The 26905-nt window shown below is 44.7% G+C and overlaps 1 protein-coding gene across 1 annotated transcript in view; it reads right to left on the minus strand.

The window, feature by feature from the left end:
• Nucleotides 1-26905, minus strand: part of LOC311225308 (regulator of nonsense transcripts 1-like) — a 112710-nt gene that overhangs the window by 32195 nt on the left and 53610 nt on the right. Inside the window, exons 13-15 of the mRNA XM_084310533.1 lie at nt 22633-22747; nt 20809-20952; nt 14859-15072 (exon numbers count right to left, since the gene is read on the minus strand). Of these exons, the coding sequence (XP_084166659.1) occupies nt 14859-15072; nt 20809-20952; nt 22633-22747 (473 nt within the window). The remainder of the gene's footprint in view (nt 1-14858; nt 15073-20808; nt 20953-22632; nt 22748-26905) is intronic.

The raw sequence follows: 26905 nt of genomic DNA on the forward strand, positions 1-26905 counted from the left end.
AAAAACAGAAAATCATGTATTTTTTTTAAATACAGAAAAGGATCACCAAGTTACCATTTCTCAAAATATAAATAAATACAGAAAATAAGCACTTGTTCACTCAGTGGACATTTCTAGCTCAATGCGAGGTCCACTGCTGCTGGCTAATAATACGGTCAATACGTGGGGAGATCTTTGACAAGGCAACACGCATGTCATCATCAAGGCTCAACTTGGCCCTATATTTTGTTTTCAGAGCTGTCATGGATGAAAAGCCAGCTTCACACAGATATGTGGGGCTGAATGGTATCAACACCTTAACTGCAGCATCATGAGATACTTGGTACTCAGCACCACACTCTGAAACTAGCTCTCCAGGTGGTATCAGATGAGATTTCAATGAGTTCTTCCAAGAGTTTGGATGGAGATGTGTCAGGAAGCTTTGTCTCAATGTTGTCTGTAAAGTGATACTTTTCTGTGTTTTATTAAATAATGATTTTCAGATTTTTAGAAATGGTCAAATATGGTATTTTCATGGAAAACAGTGCAGCTGCAACAGATAGCACTTTAGGGATAATTTTCTGTAATCCAAAAATAATTTGGATTCACTATAAAGTGCCTGTTCACTATAAAGTGCCACGTTTTGATATATTGAGCTTTAAACTTTAAGTAAATTTTTTGGAACACGCAACCTAAAACACCTTCCTCTCCCAAACCGTTCCTGCAATTGTTTTATGTTGCATGATGATCATGGATACATTTATTATGTATTGTATTTTTTATGTTTAAATATCAACATAATCTGTCTGTCCACCCTCAGTACATTTACTATCAATATAATATAGTAGTCTGACTTCATCATCTTTTCAAACGCACACCACACATAGAGGGAGAATGCCCCCCCCCCCCCCCAGTCATCCTTCCAACTAAGTCCCCACCCTGCTGTTCTCTGTCGCTCTGAACAGGGCTTTTAGCTTGTTGTTAGCTTATGGTAACGGGACATTAATTCCGGTCTTAAACACAACGTGGTCATAAAGGAATGGCAAGGATTGCAAAGCATGTTATATGCATTTGACCCGTTGCGGAATAAAACAGCAGGGATTTGTTTTGGGTCGCAAAAACACTACCCTTGCTGTGTTTCAATGTCCGCGTTCCAGATCCAGACGCTACTACTACCGCTGAGCTGAGAGACGCTACTGCTCACTGCTCAGCCTGCCTGAGATGCATCCTATTGGCTGTGTGCTGGAGCGGATATGAGTCACGACACCACGGATTTTCAAAATAAGAGTATCATAATGACCTTAATGTTGCTAGCTTTCGGAGCCTAGTTATTATAGCTGGAGCTGCGCGTGGGCATAAATGAGACCCGCTATAGGATTTTCAAAATAAGACTGTTGTCATTCTATATTTTTAAAGAACATTGCCAGGCATCTCGCGAACCCCTGACAGCTCTCCGCGGAACCCCTGTGTGCCGCGGAACCCCTGTTGAGAACCGCTGCTCTAGGCTATTCGGTAGCTTTGATGTTGACTCGAGGCCCATTGCACTGTCAGACCACAAATACATCCTCCTTAAGGGTTCACTCAGTAAAATAACGTCCCGTGCCCCTAGATGGCGCTTTAACTCAACGCTGCTGAAGAACGATGAATTCAACCTACAATTTAAGGAGAAGCTCATTGAATTCTTGCAGTTTAATGCTGGATCGGTACAGGACCCCAGATTTATTTCTTTTTTTTTATTGATCTTTTTTCCCCTCCATTTTCCTCCGATTTTCTCTCATCCCAATGTTAGTCGTTATGCCAATTCCCAATCCCCTTCCTGGTCGCTGCGCACTTACCCCCCACAGTCGGTCTGGGAGAGTGGAGGCTATCACGTGCTTCCTCCGACACACGTCCAGCCAATCAACCGCTTCTTTTCACCTGGCAGCGCGGATTCTCATTGAGAGGGCGTAGCGTGTGGAAGGATCACACTATCCCACTCAAGTCCTATCCGCGCTTAGCAGGCGCCCCGACCGAACTGTAGGAGTCGCTGTTTACAACGACCCGGACCCACCCCGCCAGCTTCTCCCACCCTCTAATACTGCCAATTGTATTAGTGTGAACGGCCAGCCAAGCTGGTGACAACCCCGGAGCTGTGAGCTGGATTCGAACAGGCGAATCCAGCCGCTCCGGGGTTTGGCGACGAACGCAATCTCCGTTACGCCACCTGACCGCCCAGGACCCCAGAATTTTTTGGAATTCAGTTAAGGGGTTTATTAGAAGTAACACCACTCTATTTGCTTCCAATCTCCGCAAGGGTCGTCTCTCCAAGTTGGTAGAATTGGAAAAGCTTCATAAAACAATGATGTCTTCTATGCAGCACAGCTACTCTAGCCGACTGGAGCTCCAAATTAAGGTGGTGAAAAAGGAGATTAACTCCATTAAATGCACAGAACAAGACAACACTACTACTTTCATGGCTCTTGACTTAGTCACCTACTAGCTATGAAGATACGGGCCAGTGAACAATTTGCAGATATCCCTGCCATTAACACTTTCAGAGCCCTTGCTTAACCTTGATTTACCGGTTGAATGCCCACCATCCACTTCAATGTTAGCGTTAAAACCGCCTAATCTGGGGGGGGGGGGGGGGGGGGGGGCAGGTGGCGCACGGAGATTACGTTCGTCACCAACACCGGGAGACACTAGGATTCGCCTGTTCGAATCCAGCTCCCGGCGTTGCTATCAGCTTGGCTGGCCTCTCACACTGATACAATTGGCTGTATCAGGGGGTGGGAAAGCTGAAGGGTGGGTCCTGGGCGTTGTGGACAGCGACCCCTACAGTTCGGTCGGGGCGCCTGCTCAGCGAGGGTTGGAACTGAGGAGAGATAGTGTGGCCTCCCACACGCTACACCAGGGCTATTCAACTAAATTGTTCAGGGGGCCACATTGTCAGAAACCCAAGGGGCCAGGGGCCGGACTGCCACGGCGCCTCCCCGTGCTATGAATATATGTACACTTGACACAACACGCAACCACATTTTCACAACTTTTATTTAAAGGGGAACTATTTTACTATTTCTTTCACTATTTGGGCACTTTTACACAATTCCTGTGGGTTTATGGAACACCTCTGTAATAATTTTTTTTTTTAATTCATTGTTTTGTATTTCTAATCAAGTACTCAAAAACAGCATTTTTCTACCTCAAGATCTTAAGCCGTTTTGAGCCTGGGCTCCAACCACAGTGGGAACTGTGTGGAAACTCAGCTGATTATCATGCAGCGGTGTCTCTCTGACATCACAAATCAGCACATTTTCAGATGACTCAGTTCAGTGAGGGTGAATATTGTGAGAGGAGAATTGGAAGAATGCGCCAATATGAGAATTAGAGACATAGATCATATTAATATAAGTCCACATAGCTAGGAAACAATGCTAAACACTGAAAAAGGCCATTTATAAGATAGTTCCCCTTTAACTACATTGCAAAAGTAGTATAAGTTTCAAAAAAAGTGCTTCATTTATGTGCCACATCTGCAACATCTCCTGCAAAAAGTGCTTCATTTATGACTGTGCAACAACTGCAACATCTCCTCTTCAACATTTCAATATAAAAATAAAATAAAAAACAAACAAGTGCATGATGTGTATCTGAACATCAACACTTGAACAAAAAAACACATTTATAGTGCAGCTGAGCTTATGAAAAAGTGCTTCATGTCTGTGCAACAACAGCTAATCACAGCATCTTATTAGCACTTATTGTCGACTCTTAACGCTCAAACATCAGGGGGGTGGGGGGCAGACAGGCCTAGCCTACATACACACATCTAATGAGAGCGATTGCACTTCTTTGACTGGGCAATGGCAGAGAAAGAGGGTTCATAGGAAGTGAGGGCTACCCGCAAACAGTGATGCAAATGCTCATTTGTCAAGGAGGCATGGTTGCTTGTTTTAATGGCATTCATGTGAGAGAAACTGGATTCACAGGTGTATGTTGAGCCAAACATTGTTAGCACAGATATTGCCAGCGTTTTTATTTTGGGGAATGTCTTGACATGAATACACTTTATCCAAAATGTTGTGGTGGATTCATTCTCAAGTGCCTGCTTCAGAGCAGATGATGCTTGCATGTCAATTATTTCAAGTTGCAGGAGACCTTCATCAATGTGAAGTGATGCAAGGAACTCTTGTCCTTTTGTGGAAATAGCAGCTACATTGGCAAATGGGTTGCTCACAAAATGCATCAATTCTCTGGACAATTCATCAAATCGACTTGCAAAGTTTTCCCTCAATTTATCAATGAAATCTGTCATTAATTGAGTGACTTTTGGCTCAATTGTGCGTGTTAACGTTGACATGAAAAGAAAAAATATAATTTATTTTTATTTTTTTTATTATCCTGTAATCTTTGGCGGGCCGGTCAGAATCATCCCGCGGGCCGGATCTGGCCCGCGGGCCGCCAGTTGAATAGCCCTGCGCTACACTCTCCCCGGTGAGAACCTGCGCGGCCAGGTTGGCCTGCCCCAGGCTGCACATGCGTCGGAGAAAAGCATGCGACAGTCTCCGGTCTCCCGGACCAACAGTAGGGGAAAGTACGCAACAACCAGGAAGGGTGGGATGGGAGAAAAATCGGGAAAAAGGAGGGGAATAAAGATTAAAAAAAAAAGAAAAAAACGCCTAATCTATGTTTTAAATTATGGCTATGTGTCTAATCTGCCCGTCGCTTATCAATGACTCGTTTTCCAGTGAACATTGTCGAAGCGGATTGTTTTTTTATCGGTTCATTTTCGTTTTATAGCATTTTGAAAAGCCCTCGTTTAAGGAAAATATAAAGATTCCATGAATAAGACGTTTTCATGAATAAGACATAAGACGTTTACTGGAATATTCTAGAATACACAAAAACTGTCATTTTTCAGCCTATTTATGAATCGTTTTCAAATAAACGCTAGATTATGATTGGTATTTGTGTACGTATGCACGCTACAGACGCGAGCTGAAAAATCGATTCTCTTATTTCCTCATCAGCGATCGCGCACACACACGGTAAACGCCGAGATCTCAGCGAATACAACTCTGATTATCCCAAGACTGGGATTCCTTACCTCAGATCAGATGTTCTCCAAAAAGATCATTCCAATTCCTGATCGCCATTCCAAATATCGATCACGCTTATTGATTGAGTATTGGCTACTGTGAATATATATTCCAGGCTGATTCCCGTCCCGCGATGACTTCCATGTTGATCAGACTTCTTGCGAGCACAAGGAACCAGCTGGCTCCGCCCCTACATATCTACAGATCCCAGGTCAGTCTAAGCGACTGACCTGCAGTTACACAGGGACAGGGCTGTACGCTAAGCTTTTTCACTAGGGGCACACTTGCCCCTAAATGATAAATTTAGGGGCAAAAAAAATTTAGGGGCACATTTTTAAATAACAATTTTACCATTATTAAAAAAATATGTTCCTCCTGCCTCATTACTGTGGTCCTTTTTATTTAACATTTAAGTGCGTTTGTTTTCAGGTTTGTATCTTTTATAATGAACCAACTGAGAAAGTGTGTAAATCACTAATAGAACAAAAACAACAAACTGTGTGTGTGTGTGTGTGTGTGTGTGTGTGTGTGCGCACGCTTGTGTAGTGCTCCTTGAATGAGATCATCACAACACACACACCATAATCAGGAGGACAAGAAACTCTGCATACATTTGTTTCACAATGAAAAGTGCTTTAGAAATCAAATGAATTATTATTATTGTAAATAACCCCATGAAAGGTTTATTATTTGTATGGGTAATTACCTGCTTCATATTTGTGATGTTACTGGTTTCAGTGTGTGCCTAAAGTGATCAATGTGTTGGGCCGTTTATAGAGATCTATGCCAATTAATGTTTATGTATATCCGGGACTTTTTTTTTATAAGAATTGAGAGGTATTTGTATATGTGACCTTTATTTTGAAAACTGTTGCAACGCAACATTATTTACATTTGCGCTTTTGACAGTGAAATGTTCAGTCCAACTTAGCTCGAAGGAAAGAATAAAAAAGGTTTGATTGACCCGTATGAGGCTCTTACGGTAGGACTTAGAAGTGGAATGTAATACTATGCAAAACGAGAAATAAACAGTGATTTTACCAGCAGTAAAGTTGCAAGCCACTTTCATTTCATACACGGGGAACAGACAATTATTAGTATTATCTTATTTGCATATTGTCTCATTATTAGATAGATAGATAGGTTGATACTTTATTGATCCGCGGTGTCAATTTAAGTAGACAGTATTTCACGTCCTAATAGTGGGGTACTCACGTAATGCATGGCTGATCCTGAACGTTAGAAGTTTCCGTGTCCCCGTCAATCAATCATCACATCATCACGTCAATCATCATCATCTTATCATCGCTCCACATCGGACGTGGTTGTCATAAAATGGACTGATATCCATTATCCACTCCGTTGTTCTTGCGGAGCATGAGCCATATTATTATTGAAAGGAAGCGGCCACATTCAGTTTCGTTTCGCTAGGAATTATGGGATTTGGTGTTGGATGTATAGACTACGCAGACAGGGACATGGTCTTTAATCGCACGATAGACTACAAGTACCAAGTATATAGCGTGACCCAGATTCACTCCACGCAAATCTTTTTTTCACTCAGGCTATCGCAGTAAGTTCATTCATTGACGACAGATTCTTCCATAGCACCACAACATTGTGTCGCACTGTACAGCCTTGGTTGTAGGCTAGTGTTTAAAAAAAAATGTATCCAATTTGTATGGATTAATTTAGGAGTGAAATGCGAATGAAGGGTTGAAATCTCTACTCGCAACGTTGCTAACAGATATAATATTTCAATCGCAACGGCCAAATTAAGGGGCAATTTGCGATGATCTCGTCGCAGTGTACAGCCCTGAGGGATAGACGATAGGGGGCGCTTTTTTCCATTCTGAGCTGCTGGAGGAGCTGCTGTACCAACGGGAGACTCTGTTGTAGAAATATGAAATCAGATCGCTAATAAACAAATAAAACGATATTTGTCCTCGTGGGCACTCAGTGGGGGGCCTAATAAAACGAGTTATGTCGTCCGTGGCACTGAAAGTGTTAAGAACCAACAGGGGGAGATAACCACCAACCCCAACAAAATCAACGATACATTTCGCTTGTTTTATTCCAACCTGTACGAGTCAGAAGTGGTCTATGATCATACCAAGCTGGAGGACTATCTTAGTCAAATTAACTTACCACAAATCTCAGAGGATGACACTAAACGGTTAGCTGAACCTAATCACACTAGATGAGCTCAGGGAGGCGATTGCTGACATGCAGCGGGGCAAGGATCCTGGTTGGGATGGCATTCCACCGGAACTCTATATTGCATTCTGGGATGTATCCCTTATTACTTTCAATGATTTTACACTCAGTCAAAGAGGGCAATTTTTCCAGGGATGTCAATATGGCACTTATATCTGTCCTACTCAAGAAAGATAAGGATCCCACCGAATGTGGCAGCTATAGACCCTGATCAAATGTCCCCGAAAGCACAGTACAGTCAGTACGGTGCAGTATAGCACAATTCCCATGCCATCTCTCAAAACATACCGGTAATCATAACCAGCCAATGGCATGGTGAAAAATATACGCCATCGATGCGTTTACCTGCTATTAACCTCAGGGCCATCAAGGTCAAGCCAAAGCAGACCTCCTCTAAAGAAGTCCAACAAATAAAATTAGCCCTCCTAAATGTCAGATCACTGAATAATAAAACATTCTTAGTAAATGATCTGATTAAAGAAAATAACTTAGATTGCATTTGCCTAGTAGAGACATGGCTAAATAATGACACAGCTACATCAATAATGATAGAAGCTTGTCCACCAGACTAACTTTTTTCAAATATCCAGAAAAAATAAAAGGGGCGGAGGAGTTGCAGCAATCTTCTCCTCAAAACTCTTGTTTAGAATCACAGAACTAGGCGAGTTCATGTCAATGGAATATCTTGCCATTGAGCTCAAAACAGAATCAACTATTATCGTCACAATATACGGCCCGCCTAGACACTCACCAATATTTATACAGGAGCTCTCTGAACTGATCTCACTATGTGTTACCAGATATGATAAGGTGATCCTAAATGGAGACTTGAACATCCATTTTAATAAGAAAACAGACTCCAAAACTATAGAACTAAAAAATCTACTGGATAGCTTTGACCTAATACAGCATATAGCAACTCACAGGCTTGGGAATACACTAGACTTAGTTATAACAACAACTGGGCTAAGCATAACAAATATCTCAATAACTGAATTACCTCTCTCCGACCATCACTGTATATTTTTTGATACTCAAATAACCCTTACTAAAACAAAAAAAGAAATCATAGTTAAAAAGAGGCTCCTAAACGACAAGGCTGAATCAAAGTTCATTGATCTTATCAGACTACATGAACCACACAATCATGACAGCTCTCTAAATGAAATGGTAGAAAATCTCAATGATGCAATGTCATCTATATTAAATTCTGTCGCCCCATTAAAAACGAAAAAGAAGAAAACTAGAGCCTTGCCCTGGTTGAACTATAATACGGTCAACAAAGAAAAAAGGAAATGTCGTGCAGCGGAGCGAAAATGGAGAAAAACAAAAACCACCATATGCTGTGATATATACAAAGATGCTTTAACTGCTTATAATAAAACCATCCGCTTAGCAAGGAAAGATTACTTCTCTAAAATCATTACAGAAAATGCTGGAAACTCCAGAATCCTTTTCTCCACTATTAATGTACTACTCAACACTGCCCCTACACCTCCTCAGTCATCAACGGTTAAGTGTGAAGAACTTGCACTACTCTAACAACAAAATAACCTTGATCAGGGCCAGCATTACTCATGATGGAAATAAAGCTGATTGCAGCAAACCGCGCAATGTAACCATGAGAAGTTTCACATGCATCACATTAGATGTACTCTGCAAAACTGTCTCAGAATGTAACTCCTCCACCTCAGACATTGATCCTATACCTACAGCTTTCTTCAAACGGGTGTTTAATAGTGTTTCAAGCCCTGTGCTAGATATCATAAACACTTCCCTTAGGACTGGTATTTTCCCAGATGCCTTTAAAAACAGCAGTTGTAAAGCCATTACTAAAAAAACCTAACTTGGATAGTAATGAAATGGCAAATTATCGTCCAATATCCAACCTACCATTCATTAGTAAAGTACTTGAAAAGATAGTTTCAGTTCAAATAAACTCCTTTATTGAAGAAAACAACATCTTAGAAGAATTTCAGTCAGGATTCAGAAAATATCATAGCACTGAAACTGCCCTCACCAAAATAATCAGTGACCTCAGACTAAACTCTGACGAGAATAAGATCTCCATCCTTATCCCGTTAGATCTCAGTGCAGCATTTGATACAATCGATCACGATATTCTAATCGATCGTCTTGAAAACCATGCCGGTTTCTCAGAACATGTGTTGGGCTGGTTTAAAACATACATCAGAGGGAGGAAATTCTATGTTAACACTTTGAGTGCCATGCCAGGTTTTCCTTTTTACCCCCTTGATGCCACGGTCCACTTCAATGTTAACGTTAATATCGCCTAATCTATGTTTTAAATTATGGCTATGTGTCTAATCTGCCCGTCGCTTATCAAAGACTCATTTTCCAGTCATTTTGTATCACTTCATTTCCGTTTCAGAGCATTTAGAAAAGCACCCGTTTTGAGATAAAAAACAGTTCATTCTGGACCATTCTATGATAATCGTCTTTTACTGGAATATTCCATAACGTTGCAATTCGTCGGCCTATTTATGAATCGTTTTCAAATAAACGCTAGATGATCAATATTATACGTGCACGCAAGCACATTCGGGCCGTGCACGGATAATCGCCGTGTTCATTTCCTCTTCGACTTTTACATTGAAACCGAAAGAGCCCATTTCACAAAACAGCCTATATCTTCATCAAAATTAGTCTGATTATCCTAACACTGATAACATAGATTCCTTACCTGACATCAGATGGTATCCAACTGGTATATTCAAATTCCTGATCACCATTCGAAAAAATCGATAAGTGTATTGATCCAACGTGTGTACAGTGCAGTACATGAATCCGCGGGGCTCAGAGCCCCCTGAATGAACGCTGGTACTCCGGCTGCATCAGTGGACTGGAAAATGTGGAGTACCGGATTTTTTTCCCCATCCATTTTCATTGAGTCCATTCCAAAATCCCTTATGTCATCTGGGAGACGATAGGGGGCGCTTTTTTCCACATATGATCGCCGGCGCCGCTCGGGTATACTCGGGTAGGCTCGCGTGATGCAATATGATTTCAGATCGCAAAAAAAAAAAAAAAGAAATCCGGGAAATCTCGTGAGTGGCTTTCAACCACATATTAATAAACCCGAGATATCTCATGTGTGGCAGTGAAAGTGTTAAACTAGGAGATCACATGTCTGATATATACGACAACAACTATAGAGTTGCACAAGGGAGTTGCTTAGGTCCTTTACTCTTCTCCCTTTACATGTTACCGCTGGGTGATATCATCAGAGAACATAATGTAGATTTCCATAGCTATGCGGATGATACACAACTGTACATATCTGCTGAACCAAATGATACAGCAATTAGTACCATTACAGACTGCTTACTGGCAATAAATAAATGGATGAGTAAGAACTTCCTGAAACTAAACGAGAACAAAACTGAAATTCTAATTATCGGCTCCAAAACTAAAAAAGAAACATTAATAAAGAACCTGGGGGGACTAACCCCTTGGATCAAATCTGAGGTCACTAGTCTTGGGGTTATCATAGATTCAGAACTGAACTTCAATTCTCATATTAGCAAAGTGACGAAAACATCGTTCTTCCATCTCAGAAATATAGCAAAAGTACGACCATTTATTAATCAGAACGATGCTGAGAAGCTAATTCATGCATTCATATCTAGCCGGTTAGACTACTGTAATGCACTTTTCACAGGTCTCCCTAAGAAAACCACAGAGAGGCTTCAGCTAATCCAAAACTCTGCAGCCCAACTGCTAACTAGAACCAAAAGGAGAGAGCACATTAGTCCAGTCTTAGCTGCTTTACACTGGCTTCCTGTAACATTTAGAATTGACTTTAAGGTCCTTCTCCTTACATACACGAACCTAAACTAACGTTACAACTAACCTAAAGTTAGTTTAGGTTCGTGTTAACGTTAGATAATGTACAAAATAAACGTTTTCCGCTGCTATAAACGTTGCACTTTTATTTTGAAAACCCCAGAAAGGAAGTCATATATGCTTTACCATCCTGATCTGTGTTAGCTCCGGTTAGCTCAGAGCGTCCGGTATAACAATACCAGCCATTGGATTACTGTTTTCTAAATTGGGGAGGCTTTTAATCGTCAAGGTAAGAGGATTTTAAGTCATGGTATCCATAAACTTCAATCGGTTCGGATCCTTTGAATAAATGAGAATGTCAACAATCACGACGAGAGAGAGGAGTGGTTAGGCAAAAAATTGTTCCGAGAATATTTGCTTATAAAACGTAATTGTCTAATTCAATTATTTTTTATTTCTCCACGTGGTGAATACACAGGTCACAACATGTTTACATGAACGTTTTGGAGTTGTATTTGGAGTGTATTTCGTGACTGTATACAGTGTAAGGGAACGTCAGGCTCCGGATCTCCCCACTTCCAGTGATGAAGCTCCGGATCTCCCCCACTTCCAGTGATGAAGCTAAGCTACGCTAATGGAGCGACTGTTCCCAAAGCTAAATGCACGCACAGAGACAAAAAAGGTATGTATCTTCTTGTCTAACTCCAGGGAAGATGTTAAATAAGCTAATTTCCCAAAATGTTGGAGTTTTCCTTTAAAAGACAGCTTAAAACCTATCTCTTTGCTCAGCCATTTCACTGATAGATATCTGCTACCACCTAGTGGCAAGAGGAAACATCAGGGATATCCTGACAACTTGTATTTACCTGCACTATTCTTACCCTGCCTACTCTTATACACTGCCTATCAAATTCATGTGTCGGTTATTGCACTTTTTACTTCTTACTGATGACTATTTTTAAACTGAATCATTTTAAACTATTTTTATTATTTGCTAGATCCAAATGTGAAACACTGATTAATTGTATTACTGAATAGAGAGCCTATTAGGATGCTAGATCCTAATGTGAAACACCGTGATTTACCATACCTTGCTATGCTCGCTCATGCCTGTATTTTTTATGTCCGTTCTATTTTATAATTTTTAGACTATTTTTAAACTGAATAATTTTTAAACAATTTTTATTATTTGTGTTACTGAAAACTGTAAGTGGAGAGCCTATTGGGATGCTAGATCCTAATATGAAACACTGATTTGCCATACCTTGCTACCTGTCTATCTTTTTTATGCCTGCTTATGCCTGTATTTTTTACTGTTGTGAAGCACTTTGAACTGCAACCTCTGTATGAAAAGTGCTATACAAATAAAGTTATTATTATTATTATTAAGTCTCCTCGGAGCCAATCTCAAGCTATATGCTAAGGTGCTAGCCATCAGACTTCAAAAGCATATGACATCTCTATTTAACCCCGATTTAACCCCGATCAGACTGGCTTCATAAGAGGTCACGGATAATATCAGACTGTTACTGCACGTGATTGATGCCAGCAAGGATGTCGCAACCCCTACAGCTGTCATGTCCTTAGACGCGATGAAGGCCTTTGACAGATTGGAGTGGTCATATTTGTGGGCAGTCCTTAGAAGGATGGAGTTAGGTGAGGGGTTCATTCACATGATCAAAGTTCTCTACACAGGGCCTTCGGCCATGATCTTAACAGGGAAACTCTGCTCACCACTCTTCTGTCTCGCGCTCTTCTAGACAGGGTTGTCCTCTTAGTCCCGGACTCTTTGCTTTATCACTCGAACCTCTAGCTCAGTACATAAAACAATACCAGATTATATCCCCTGTGTCAATTAAGGGCACACATCACCATATCAGCTTATACGCAGATGACGTACTCCTATTTATGCAGAACCCCGCCGTCTCTCTACCTCATCTTCTCCAAGTAATAGATGATTTTTGCAGTCTATCTGGATTTAAGATCAACCAAAATCAGCCTTCCTTCCACTCAATGAGACTGCGAAGGCGCTCAGGCAGCCGTGTCCTGGCGACCATTGGAGGAGCAGATAGTGACCCCTTATAGACTTCAGGATATTATGTATACCAACATTTCAATTAAGCAATGCAAATTACGATTTGGCCCTCTTATCACACATGTGATCCAGATTTGGCGTGACACCCAGAAAGCGTGCACTAACCGCCATAAATGGCACATGCATTCCCCCCTATTCAATAACAATTTACTCCTTATTGGACAACAACCCATTAGATACCCTAGATGGGAAGGGAGAGGCATCCATACATTGGGGGATATCTTTGATGACTCTGGTCTCCGATCTTTCCAGGATCTATCCAACGGATGTGATCTCCCCGGAAAGTCCATTTTCTTTTCTTTACAAATGAGAGCAGCTCTGAAGGCTCATGGCGTTCCATGGGACGTTCCACTAGAGCGACACCGGTTTCACAAATTATTTTATGACAGGGAGACATCGAGAGGCTTCGTCTCTGACTTTTATCGCCACTTACTCATGTCCTCATATAAGGACCTACCCCTAGATACGATTTGGAGAAAGGATATCCCCGAGTTGGATATAGATTTTGATTGGGATGCAGTCTGGGAAAATATTAGGCTATCATCACGCAACCCAGATCACCAACAGATTCATCGACATTTTGTTCATAGGACTTATTTGACCCCCAGGCGATTGAACCTAATGGATCTCAGACCCGACTCTCGATGTACCTTGTGTCCAAACGGTGCCATTGGAACATAAATGCATATGTACTGGGAGTGCCCTCCTGTTGAGATCTTCTGGGAAAATGTTACCTCTCAGCTATCAGAGATTTTCTCTTTGACCATACCAACCTTGCCTTCTGTATTATTGTTAAATGATGTTTCTCAATTGCCGACCTCTGTACATGTAAAGAGACTCATTTTGGCCGGCCTTACGGCTGCCAAAAAGTTGATTGCTTCACGTTGGATACAACCAGATAAGTTATGTCCGAAGGTATGGATTCTCACCTATCTTGATGTTATTTATCTAGAGATTTCCACTGCACGTGTCATAGGTGTTAATGAAGCCAATATCGCAATCTGGTTGGCTGCGGTGGAAAAGTTAAAAGAACGCATATGACGAGCGAGTGTTCATGTCTGTTATTTTTCTTTGTTTTTTTGTATTTGATTTGGTTTTTGCTTATATATTTAATTATATATGTTTCGGGTCCCTCTGGCTGTGGATCTGGTGGTTGTGGGCTCGGGCCGGGGGGGGGGCCGCGGTTCGGGGTCTCTGCGGGTCGAGGCATCAAAGACGCGTGGTGCTCTGGCTCGCCGGACTGTGGGCCCTCCGGGTTGAGATCCGTGGCTGCCGGATCTGAAGGGTGCTCAGGAGGTCCACTATACAGTAAGGGGTTAAGTCCTACTCCTTACATTGAATTTAAGTGGCGATTTATTTAATTTATACTCCGTTTTATTATTTTGTTAGTCCAATTTATTATCATTTTGTGTTAATATTATTACTACGGTTATTGTCATGTGAAGTCCTGTCTATTATTGTTGTTTATAATTATTATTACCGTATTGTGTTGTGTCTTGTATTGTTTAAAAAACTAAAAAATTGATAAAAGATTTGATCGAAAAAAAATAAAGTAGAAAGCGTATACCGTAATTGACTAAACAAAGACATGTCTGATATACATTGTGCCTATTGTGCCCCCAGCATTCATTGATTAAATGTTGACAATGCACCAGGTAAAAGCCAGTCCAAAGTCCACTAACCGGCGGTGACTCCGTTCTGCAGGGAGCCCTCGTAGAAGATGTTGGAGGGGAAGGCGCTGAGGGCGGGGTGCATGCGGTACTGGACCTGCAGGCGGATGGGCCGGATGCCCAGGACCACCAGGCGCTCGAACAGGGACTGGGACAGACCGGCCTTGGCCGCCTTCTTGCACATCACCACGGGGCCCAGCTGGCAGTGGTCGCCCACCAGGATGAGCTGGAGGAAGAGAGGAGTGGAGGGTTTCATAGGTAGTCAGTCAAGTATCAAACATTACACTTGGAGAAAGGTCCCGTTGACGGATCCCCAAGTAGTGTCGTCACGATACCAAGATTTTGACTTTGATACCGGTTCTAAAACGATACCGCGGCAACATGAAACATCAGGAAAAGTAATGGCATATATATATATATATATATATATATTAGGGGTGTAACGGTACACAGAAGCCACGGTTCGGTACGTACCTCGGTATTGGGGCCACGGTTCGGTACAAGTTCGGTACAACAGAAAAAAAATATTTATAATAATTATTATTAACCCTTTATCTGCCGGAGCTTATTCTCATCCTTGTAGCCTCTCTGCCAGCACTGTAAGTCTATGGAGATGTTCCCCTTCTTTGCAGGGCTATAACTATAATGCAATGACTGACGTTAAATGATTCATGTAGTATGGGTGATATATAGATCAGAGCAGTTTGTATGGTTAATAATAATCAAAAACGCTGAAACTCACCCGTCTCCTCTTACCGTTGGGTGATGAGCGTGGAGCAAAAAGATCGCTATTATGGGATGTTCATCTATGCGATCCATTTCCAGGTTGTATAATACTATATACGTCCAAATAATGTTGTTTATTGAGTTATGGCAACGGATCGATGTCCAGTGTGTCAAGATGGAGTCCCGCGAGCGATAGCGAGTGGCCGGACGGAATAGGGGAAACACCGGCGTCGCAATTATCAACATCCGGTTGCAACTCGCCGATCGGCCACCAGGTGGCGGTATTGAAGCGTTGGAGAGTTGAGCAGAGATCTACAGCACCCGTCAAGGATCCGTGGGTGAAATATGAATACCATGACAGAAATTTGAAATATTGATCTCAAAGACGCTGTAAAACGTCATTGGCAGATTACGCATGGCGAGGAATGACGTCTTAACACGTCATCGGCAGAGAAAGGGTTAACACTTTGAGTGCCAGCGACGAGATATATTTTTTTTGTATTATTAGCGAATGTAATTCATATTTCATCAATCCCTGTGGTACTGCACCCCTTTGGAATGGATTGAATGAACATGGGGGGGGGAATCCTGCTTCCTCATTTTACTTCTCGGGCAAGTCACCCGAGAGGATCAGATTCATTGCCCACCACCAGAACAGCGTGGAATACATATTTCCAGTACCCAGCGTTGGATCAATAAACGCGATCGATATTTGGAATGGCGATCAGGAATTGGAATAATCTTTTTAGAGAACATCTGATCTGAGGTAAGGAATCTATTTTTACCAGTCTTAGGATAATCAGAGCTTTTTTCACAGAGATATCAACGTGTGCCCTATGTGTGTGTGTGTGCTGATCAGGAAATGAGAATAGATTTTTCAGCTCGCTTCTATAGCGTGCATAAGTACACATATACTATCGATAATCGAGTGTTTATTTGAAAACGATTCATAAATAGGCCGAACAATGACGTTTTGTGTATTCCAGAATATTCCAGTAAAGGGCGATTATCACAGAATCTTTATATTTTCCTGAAACTTAAAAAAAAACATGCGTTTTTCTAAATGGTATAAAACGGAAATGAACAGATTAAAAAACAATCCGTTTCGACAATGTTGACTGCAAATAAGTCATTGATAAACGACAGCCAGATTAGACACATAGCCATAATTTAAGACAGTTTATGCGTTTGCAAATATGAGAGCTCCATCATTGAAGTGGGTGGTGGCATTCAAGGGGGGTAAGGCGCACCGCATGGCTGGCACAGTGTGTGTTAATATATATATATATTTTTTTATATATTATATTTATGATTATTATTATAATTATTATTATTAAATAGAATAATTTTCTATAGGCTTGCCGTGGTAGTCAGTGATACTGGTGTCATTCTGTGTTCAGGCATCCACTTGCCTACTGCCCCTTTAACAACTTATCGTTGCTAAGTTTCAGTTTCACTTCTAGAGAGAATTTAACTTCACGACGAGACTGAATACTAGAGAACAGATGACATATTACAACAATGGCAGAGGATTATTTGGATTTAAACAGTGGAGCTCAGATGATCTGTCCGGAAAAGTATGTTTCTTTCTTTTATTCGATTGTGCCTGTGAGTCCGGCCGGGGAGAATGTTGATGCGTTTGTTGGCGCGCGTGTGTTTCTTTCCATTGGTTTCATTTGGTTAACGTTATTGGGCGAACAAGAAAACGAAAGAAAACTGTCAAATGTAATGACCCTGCAGCTGTTCCAATGTAAATGTGCCTTTCTCCTCCGTGCACTTTCGCCGCTCTGAACTGAAGCCAGGGACCCGGTGTGCCGCGCGCGGTTCTCGTGCCTGCATGTGGGACTCGTGTGTTTGCGCTGTGGGGCGTATTCTTCATATGGCTTCACGTACCGCACCGTGACGGCCGTACCGTAAATTTGTGGGACGAATACACGTACCGTTACACCCCTAATATATATATATATATATATATATATATAGAGAGTGTTTTGGGCTCAGCCCCTCCCATTCCTCACTTTTGGAAAACAAAACGAAACTATGCCCAGACTCCACTATGAGCAGCTCCAAGATATTCTAAAAGTATAGATCACTAATAAAATAAAATATTGGACCATTTTTAATGGCTGGGTATCGCTATACATTTCTGGTATCGTGCAACCCTAATCCCAAGTGTTCTCTTGACCCTCCAAACATATTAACAACCGTTGCTAAGCACCTTAGTGCCCCTTTAAGAAAGTTCCATACACCGTATTATTCATCTACAGATCAAACTCTTCAAGAAGGTATATAATATTAGGGATGCACCGAATGGAAATTCTTGGCCGAAACCGATACCGAAAATAGTAAACAGTTGGCCGAAAACCGAATGCCGAAAATTAATATGAATATATATATAATGTATCTTTTTTTTTTGGCTACCTGATTATGGCAAAAGACATGATTATGGCAAAACTTTACTTAAATAATATTAATAATCACTATTATGGGCCCATAAAACATTTATTCAGCACTTTTGAATGCATACATTAATTCTGACTGCTGAAAGATTGTACAATTTAAACATTTTCTCTTTGCATACAACAAAATGTGCATTAAAGTCAAGTGCATTTTCTTTTCTCTGTAGGATAACTACAACAAGTGCATTCAGAACAAAGCCAAGGTGCTTTAAAACTGCATAAAGATCTGCATAAAGACACACACACACACACACACACACACACGAGAGGTGTTGATGTACTTGATGTTTGTTTGTTGTGTTGCATATTTGAAATAAACTTCAATCAAATCAAACCCCCCTGTTAAAAACAAAAACCTGTGTTTCACCTAGCCATGATCCATCTATAAAACATCATGCTAAAACTGTGAAACAAATGTCCTACTCCCCTAAAGAAAGAAATACATAGCAAACATGACTCAGTTATGCAATAGTGCTGCTGCTTTTTATTTTGTTAAAATCCTTTAGTTAAGACTAAAAGACTACAATATGACTACAACGATTCATGACGGCTTCCTGTCCGCGTTTTCCTTAATGATAAGCAAGCAGTGCAAGAATGCGGAAGCATTCTACCGTAGTGTCGTGCGGTAATGCGCCTTTCATTTTCCGCCGCCCAGCGCCCGTGCGTGCACCGGCGGCGGCGTGCTCGCTCAGGTGCGTGCGTGCGCCGGCGGCGTGCTCGCGCGAGGTGCCCGCGCATGCGCATGAGATCCCGCCTTGGTTCGACACGAGCGGAGCTCAATATATATAAGTCACCGCCCCTTATTCAGTATCTAGAAATAGCTCAATTGGCAAGACTACATGGCTGTGGATCCTATGGCTCGTTTGCTGGCGAGTTCGAATCCCATCGAATATTTTTTTTTTAACGTGATTTTTTTTTTTAACATGTATTCTTTCGCCGGTTAAGGTTAGGCATGGTTAAGGTTAAGGTTAAGGTTAGGCATTGTTTCGGAGTTGGTTAAGGTTAGAACGGTTAAGTTTAGGCGCTGTTAAGGAGCTGGTTAAGGTTAGAGTTTGTCAAAGAGAATGGCAATATAATTTCTATGGTTAAGGTTAGGCATGGTTAAGGTTAAGGTTAAGGTTAGGCATTGTTTCGGAGTTGGTTAAGGTTAGAACGGTTAAGTTTAGGCGCTGTTAAGGAGCTGGTTAAGGTTAGAGTTTGTCAAAGAGAATGGCAATAGACAGCCTATTTCCGCGCGACAGCTCCCAAAGCGGGCCTGAAAAGAAAGGCGCTTTACCGTAGTGGCGTGCGGTGACGAATGCTTCCGCATTTTTGCACTGCTTGCTTATCATTAAGGTAGACGCTTCCTGTCCTCGCGTTTCCATTTTGGTTTAACGTAAAATTTTCAACAACAGATTGCTGCTAATTAAACACTTCATGGAAACGGAGTAACGCTAACGTTATGTCGAGTTCATACGTGTAGTGTAGTGTAGTATGAACTCGACATACCGTTAACGTTACTCCGTTTCAAGTGTTGCTGCCACCGTTGCGTCGCAGATGGATGGTACACTGTTAGCTCCGTAGCTAATCCGCTCCTAGAGACTACCGATAACAGTACCGTTAACGTCGGAGCTTATCAATACTCCGGTTTTTTCTAATTTAGTTTAGAACCGGGTTTCGGGGGGCATCCCTACTCCCAAGAGGAGTTAGTTATCACAGGCTGTAGAACGCAGGAAGAGCTGCCAAGCTGCTCACGTTACACGTTGCGCATGCTATGTCTGTAGTCGCGTTTTGATTATGTCATCACAACAACACGTTATTTGACATTCGGTCATATTTTCTGTGATAAAACCCTTTCGGCCAAAAGAGCCTTTTTAACCATTTTCTGCCGATAATTTTCGGTGGCCGAATTTTCGGTGCATCCCTATATAATATAAATAATAAATATAATATACCCCACATTGATCATGGTAAGAAAAACTACTACAACAACAACAACTAAATAAACAAATTCACAGCTGGTTGTCACGGTTCCGTGGCCCGGTGCGAGGGCCTACCTGTTTGGCTCCCAGCACCACGGGCACCATGCACTCCGGCTCGGTGCGAGGGCCTACCTGTTTGGCTCCCAGCACCACGGGCACCATGCACTCCGGCTCGGTGCGAGGGCCTACCTGTTTGGCTCCCAGCACCACGGGCACCATGCACTCCGGCTCGGTGCGAGGGCCTACCTGTTTGGCTCCCAGCACCACGGGCACCATGCACTCCGGCTCGGTGCGAGGGCCTACCTGTTTGGCTCCCAGCACCACGGGCACCATGCACTCCGGCTCGGTGCGAGGGCCTACCTGTTTGGCTCCCAGCACCACGGGCACCATGCACTCCGGCTCGGTGCGAGGGCCTACCTGTTTGGCTCCCAGCACCACGGGCACCATGCACTCCGGCTCGGTGCGAGGGCCTACCTGTTTGGCTCCCAGCACCACGGGCACCATGCACTCCGGCTCGGTGCGAGGGCCTACCTGTTTGGCTCCCAGCACCACGGGCACCATGCACTCCGGCTCGGTGCGAGGGCCTACCCGTTTGGCTCCCAGCACCACGGGCACCATGCACTCCGGCTCGGTGCGAGGGCCTACCTGTTTGGCTCCCAGCACCACGGGCACCATGCACTCCGGCTCGGTGCGAGGGTCTACCTGTTTGGCTCCCAGCACCACGGGCACCATGCACTCCGGCTCGGTGCGAGGGCCTACCTGTTTGGCTCCCAGCACCACGGGCACCATGCACTCCGGCTCGGTGCGAGGGCCTACCTGTTTGGCTCCCAGCACCACGGGCACCATGCACTCCGGCTCGGTGGCCTGGGTGCTCTCGTCAATCAGGATGGAGCGGAACTGCATCTTGGCCAGACGGGGGTCCCCAGCCCCCACACAGGTACAGCAGATCACGTCGGCATTCTGGGGGGGGGGGGGGGGGGAAGAGAGATTGTTTCCACAAGTCAACATTAGAGTGGAATAAAAGACAGCCCTTCAGGGTTGGGAAGGGAGCGCGCTCTCCGGCTCCGTTTAATCCTTCATAGTTTTGAACATAAGGATGTTGTTTAGCTCCACTTCTATTTATTAATATTAAGATTCGAGTGCCGTCTCTTCATCTGAAGAGCATTTTGCCCTGAATGGACATTGTTGTAAACGCATTACTGTTTGTTAATGGTGTGTTAAGAGAATATTTGTTCTCCAACTGATATACTTAAATTAGTAATTATTTATAAATGTTCATTACTGTTGTATAAGAACCTTTTTATAAAGGCCATAACTCTCTCGAGGGTGTTCTTTACTGTATAAGAACTGCATAGACACAATGTTTATGAATGTATGCGAGTGGGTGAGTGGCAGGGGAACCATCAAACAATCATTTGGAGCCATTGGTCAACAGCCAATGAGAAGCTAATGAAGCCCTGGCCTCCTCACCATGAGCAGCTCCCTCTAATGAAGCCCTGGCCTCCTCACCATGAGCAGCTCCCTCTAATGAAGCCCTGGCCTCCTCACCATGAGCAGCTCCCTCTAATGAAGCCCTGGCCTCCTCACCATGAGCAGCTCCCTCTAATGAAGCCCTGGCCTCCTCACCATGAGCAGCTCCCTCTAATGAAGCCCTGGCCTCCTCACCATGAGCAGCTCCCTCTAATGAAGCCCTGGCCTCCTCACCATGAGCAGCTCCCTCTAATGAAGCCCTGGCCTCCTCACCATGAGCAGCTCCCTCTAATGAAGCCCTGGCCTCCTCACCATGAGCAGCTCCCTCTAATGAAGCCCTGGCCTCCTCACCATGAGCAGCTCCCTCTAATGAAGCCCTGGCCTCCTCACCATGAGCAGCTCCCTCTAATGAAGCCCTGGCCTCCTCACCATGAGCAGCTCCCTCTAATGAAGCCCTGGCCTCCTCACCATGAGCAGCTCCCTCTAATGAAGCCCTGGCCTCCTCACCATGAGCAGCTCCCTCTAATGAAGCCCTGGCCTCCTCACCATGAGCAGCTCCCTCTAATGAAGCCCTGGCCTCCTCACCATGAGCAGCTCCCTCTAATGAAGCCCTGGCCTCCTCACCATGAGCAGCTCCCTCTAATGAAGCCCTGGCCTCCTCACCATGAGCAGCTCCCTCTAATGAAGCCCTGGCCTCCTCACCATGAGCAGCTCCCTCTAATGAAGCCCTGGCCTCCTCACCATGAGCAGCTCCCTCTAATGAAGCCCTGGCCTCCTCACCATGAGCAGCTCCCTCTAATGAAGCCCTGGCCTCCTCACCATGAGCAGCTCCCTCTAATGAAGCCCTGGCCTCCTCACCATGAGCAGCTCCCTCTAATGAAGCCCTGGCCTCCTCACCATGAGCAGCTCCCTCTAATGAAGCCCTGGCCTCCTCACCATGAGCAGCTCCCTCTAATGAAGCCCTGGCCTCCTCACCATGAGCAGCTCCCTCTAATGAAGCCCTGGCCTCCTCACCATGAGCAGCTCCCTCTAATGAAGCCCTGGCCTCCTCACCATGAGCAGCTCCCTCTAATGAAGCCCTGGCCTCCTCACCATGAGCAGCTCCCTCTAATGAAGCCCTGGCCTCCTCACCATGAGCAGCTCCCTCTAATGAAGCCCTGGCCTCCTCACCATGAGCAGCTCCCTCTCGGCCGTGCGCTTCAGGGCCCGGTAGCGCTTCTCGTCGGCAGACGACAGCTCCCCGGTCTCGTCCTTCAGCTGCTGCAGCTTCTGGAGCTCCGGCATGCTGAGAGGAGGGGAGGCAGAGGAGGCAGAGGGTGACCACAGAGGAGAGGAGGGGAGGCAGAGGACCAGAGGGTGACCACAGAGGAGAGGAGGGGAGGCAGAGGACCAGAGGGTGACCACAGAGGAGAGGAGGGGAGGCAGAGGAGAGGAGGGGAGGCAGAGGAGGCAGAGGGTGACCACAGAGGAGAGGAGGGGAGGCAGAGGACCAGAGGGTGACCACAGAGGAGAGGAGGGGAGGCAGAGGAGAGGAGGGGAGGCAGAGGAGGCAGAGGGTGACCACAGAGGAGAGGAGGGGAGGCAGAGGACCAGAGGGTGACCACAGAGGAGAGGAGGGGAGGCAGAGGACCAGAGGGTGACCACAGAGGAGAGGAGGGGAGGCAGAGGACCAGAGGGTGACCACAGAGGAGAGGAGGGGAGGCAGAGGACCAGAGGGTGACCACAGAGGAGAGGAGGGGAGGCAGAGGACCAGAGGGTGACCACAGAGGAGAGGAGGGGAGGCAGAGGAGAGGAGGGGAGGCAGAGGAGAGGAGGGTGACCACAGAGGAGAGGAGGGGAGGCAGAGGAGAGGAGGGTGACCACAGAGGAGAGGAGGGGAGGCAGAGGAGAGGAGGGTGACCACAGAGGAGAGGAGGGGAGGCAGAGGACCAGAGGGTGACCACAGAGGAGAGGAGGGGAGGCAGAGGACCAGAGGGTGACCACAGAGGAGAGGAGGGGAGGCAGAGGACCAGAGGGTGACCACAGAGGAGAGGAGGGGAGGCAGAGGAGGGGAGCATCATCACAGCCAGTCTACAGGAGAGAGAGTCTACAGCGGTACAGGAGAGAGACTACAGGTACAGGAGAGAGAGTCTACAGGTACAGGAGAGAGACTACAGGTACAGGAGAGAGACTACAGGTACAGGAGAGAGACTACAGGTACAGGAGAGAGAGACTACAGGTACAGGAGAGAGAGACTACAGGTACAGGAGAGAGACTACAGGTACAGGAGAGAGTCTACAGGTACAGGAGAGAGAGTCTACAGGTACAGGAGAGAGAGACTACAGGTACAGGAGAGAGACTACAGGTACAGGAGAGAGAGACTACAGGTACAGGAGAGAGAGTCTACAGGTACAGGAGAGAGAGACTACAGGTACAGGAGAGAGACTACAGGTACAGGAGAGAGAGACTACAGGTACAGGAGAGAGAGTCTACAGGTACAGGAGAGACTACAGGTACAGGAGAGAGACTACAGGTACAGGAGAGAGTCTACAGGTACAGGAGAGAGAGACTACAGGTACAGGAGAGAGACTACAGGTACAGGAGAGAGAGACTACAGGTACAGGAGAGAGAGTCTACAGGTACAGGAGAGAGACTACAGGTACAGGAGAGAGACTACAGGTACAGGAGAGAGAGTCTACAGCGGTACAGGAGAGAGAGACTACAGGTACAGGAGAGAGAGACTACAGGTACAGGAGAGAGTCTACAGGTACAGGAGAGAGAGACTACAGGTACAGGAGAGAGAGACTACAGGTACAGGAGAGAGACTACAGGTACAGGAGAGAGAGACTACAGGTACAGGAGAGAGAGTCTACAGGTACAGGAGAGTCTACAGGTACAGGATTGAGACTACAGGTACAGGAGAGAGAGTCTACAGGTACAGGAGAGAGAGTCTACAGGTACAGGAGAGAGACTACAGGTACAGGAGAGAGACTACAGGTACAGGAGAGAGTCTACAGGTACAGGAGAGAGAGTCTACAGGTACAGGAGAGAGAGACTACAGGAGAGAGAGACTACAGGTACAGGAGAGAGACTACAGGTACAGGAGAGAGACTACAGGTACAGGAGAGAGTCTACAGGTACAGGAGAGAGAGTCTACAGGTACAGGAGAGTCTACAGGTACAGGAGAGAGAGACTACAGGTACAGGAGAGAGAGTCTACAGGTACAGGAGAGAGAGACTACAGGTACAGGAGAGAGAGACTACAGGTACAGGAGAGAGTCTACAGGTACAGGAGAGAGAGTCTACAGGTACAGGAGAGAGAGTCTACAGGTACAGGAGAGAGAGACTACAGGTACAGGAGAGAGACTACAGGTACAGGAGAGAGAGTCTACAGGTACAGGAGAGTCTACAGGTACAGGAGAGAGTCTACAGGTACAGGAGAGAGAGACTACAGGAGAGAGAGACTACAGGTACAGGAGAGAGAGTCTACAGGTACAGGAGAGTCTACAGGTACAGGAGAGAGACTACAGGTACAGGAGAGAGAGACTACAGGTACAGGAGAGAGTCTACAGGTACAGGAGAGAGAGACTACAGGTACAGGAGAGAGAGACTACAGGTACAGGAGAGAGAGACTACAGGTACAGGAGAGAGAGTCTACAGGTACAGGAGAGAGAGACTACAGGTACAGGAGTCTACAGGTACAGGAGAGAGAGACTACAGGTACAGGAGAGAGAGTCTACAGGTACAGGAGAGAGTCTACAGGTACAGGAGAGACTACAGGTACAGGAGAGAGAGTCTACAGGTACAGGAGAGAGAGACTACAGGTACAGGAGAGAGTCTACAGGTACAGGAGAGAGAGTCTACAGGTACAGGAGAGAGTCTACAGGTACAGGAGAGAGAGACTACAGGTACAGGAGAGAGAGTCTACAGGTACAGGAGAGAGACTACAGGTACAGGAGAGAGAGTCTACAGGTACAGGAGAGAGAGACTACAGGTACAGGAGAGAGAGTCTACAGGTACAGGAGAGAGAGTCTACAGGTACAGGAGAGAGTCTACAGGTACAGGAGAGAGAGACTACAGGTACAGGAGAGAGAGTCTACAGCGGTACAGGAGAGAGACTACAGGTACAGGAGAGAGAGACTACAGCGGTACAGGAGAGAGACTACAGGTACAGGAGAGAGAGACTACAGGTACAAGGCTGAAAGTGACCCCGTGTGGGGAAGGTATCTTAAGCTTGGTGGTTTAACCATCGCATGACATTTCACAATAAGAAAAATTATTATCCATGGCAGCCAGACAACTTGAGGTGACTTGACTTGAGGAGTGGAAGAAGAGGCTAACGACAAAGAATATCAGGAACTGGTGTGAGTGTGTTCAGCAACACAGGGGGCGAGAGAGAGGTGGGGAACAGTAGGCACATACAGTAACAAATACATTTTCACGTTAAATATCACAATACAAGGCGTCCAAATTCGCATCGTAAAACGGACAAAAGGCGTACATTGAGTGAGAGGCTGTGTGTGATATAGTTAACCTCTTAACAAGCACCCAGAAAAGTGGCAATTTTCTTTTACTTGAATTTGAGGACTGCATACTTTTTTTTGCAAAGCTTAGCTTTATACTTATAGCACATGCATGAGCCTGGTCTCTTTTGAAAGATAACATTCTGAAGTTACTAATGCAAAAAAGGGAAATCACTTTTAGTGCTAATGAAATAGAGTAACAGAGGTTTGAACTTGAGTTGAACTTGTGTACTCACATTTTTCTGTAGTGGTTGCAATATACAAATAAAAAATATTAACAAAAAATAGGTATAAGCTGGAAACACTGGTTCCATAGCCTGAAGTCTTATGTAGTACAGGTCCAAATTCTATAAAAATCCGTTGAGAAATGAGTCTTTGAGAGACGTCCAAGTAAAACCGACGACAAAAGAAAAAGCTCTCCAAAGTCCATTTCCTCATCCACCGCAGTGCATTCTGAAGTCACCTAGTTTCCTTATTCGCACTCCCCCATGTGGGGTATCGTTGGAAACCTACACTTGTTGGCTACAACGCTAACAATCATTTTCGCCACCAGTGGATGATTGGCAGTTCTGGAGCGGCTAGAGTCCGGGGTGGTCATCTGACGCGCGGCGGGTAAAAAGACGCTCGCCTGACATATCGTCATGTAACTCGAGAACTGAGGCACGGATTTGGTCGAGTGAGGTGGCGTTCGAACGGCAACAAATAGATCTTTCAATGGGTATATTTATAAGTTCAGCAAGAAAATGCAGCCCGAGGCCGCTAGATGCTCGCAAAGTGCTGTGACTTTCGTGCGTTCCACGCATGGGCATGACGGCCCATTCCTGGGCCCCCCACCTGTTAGGAGTTTAAAAGAGAGAGAGATAGATTGTGTGTGGGAGCTGGGAGGTAGAAAGAAAGAAAGTTGAGGGGAAAGAGGGATGAGAATGAGAAAAAGAAAGACTA

Source organism: Notolepis coatsorum (genome assembly GCF_963971535.1).
Source record: "Notolepis coatsorum genome assembly, chromosome: 3".
NCBI classification, from domain to species: Eukaryota; Metazoa; Chordata; class Actinopteri; order Aulopiformes; family Paralepididae; genus Notolepis; species Notolepis coatsorum.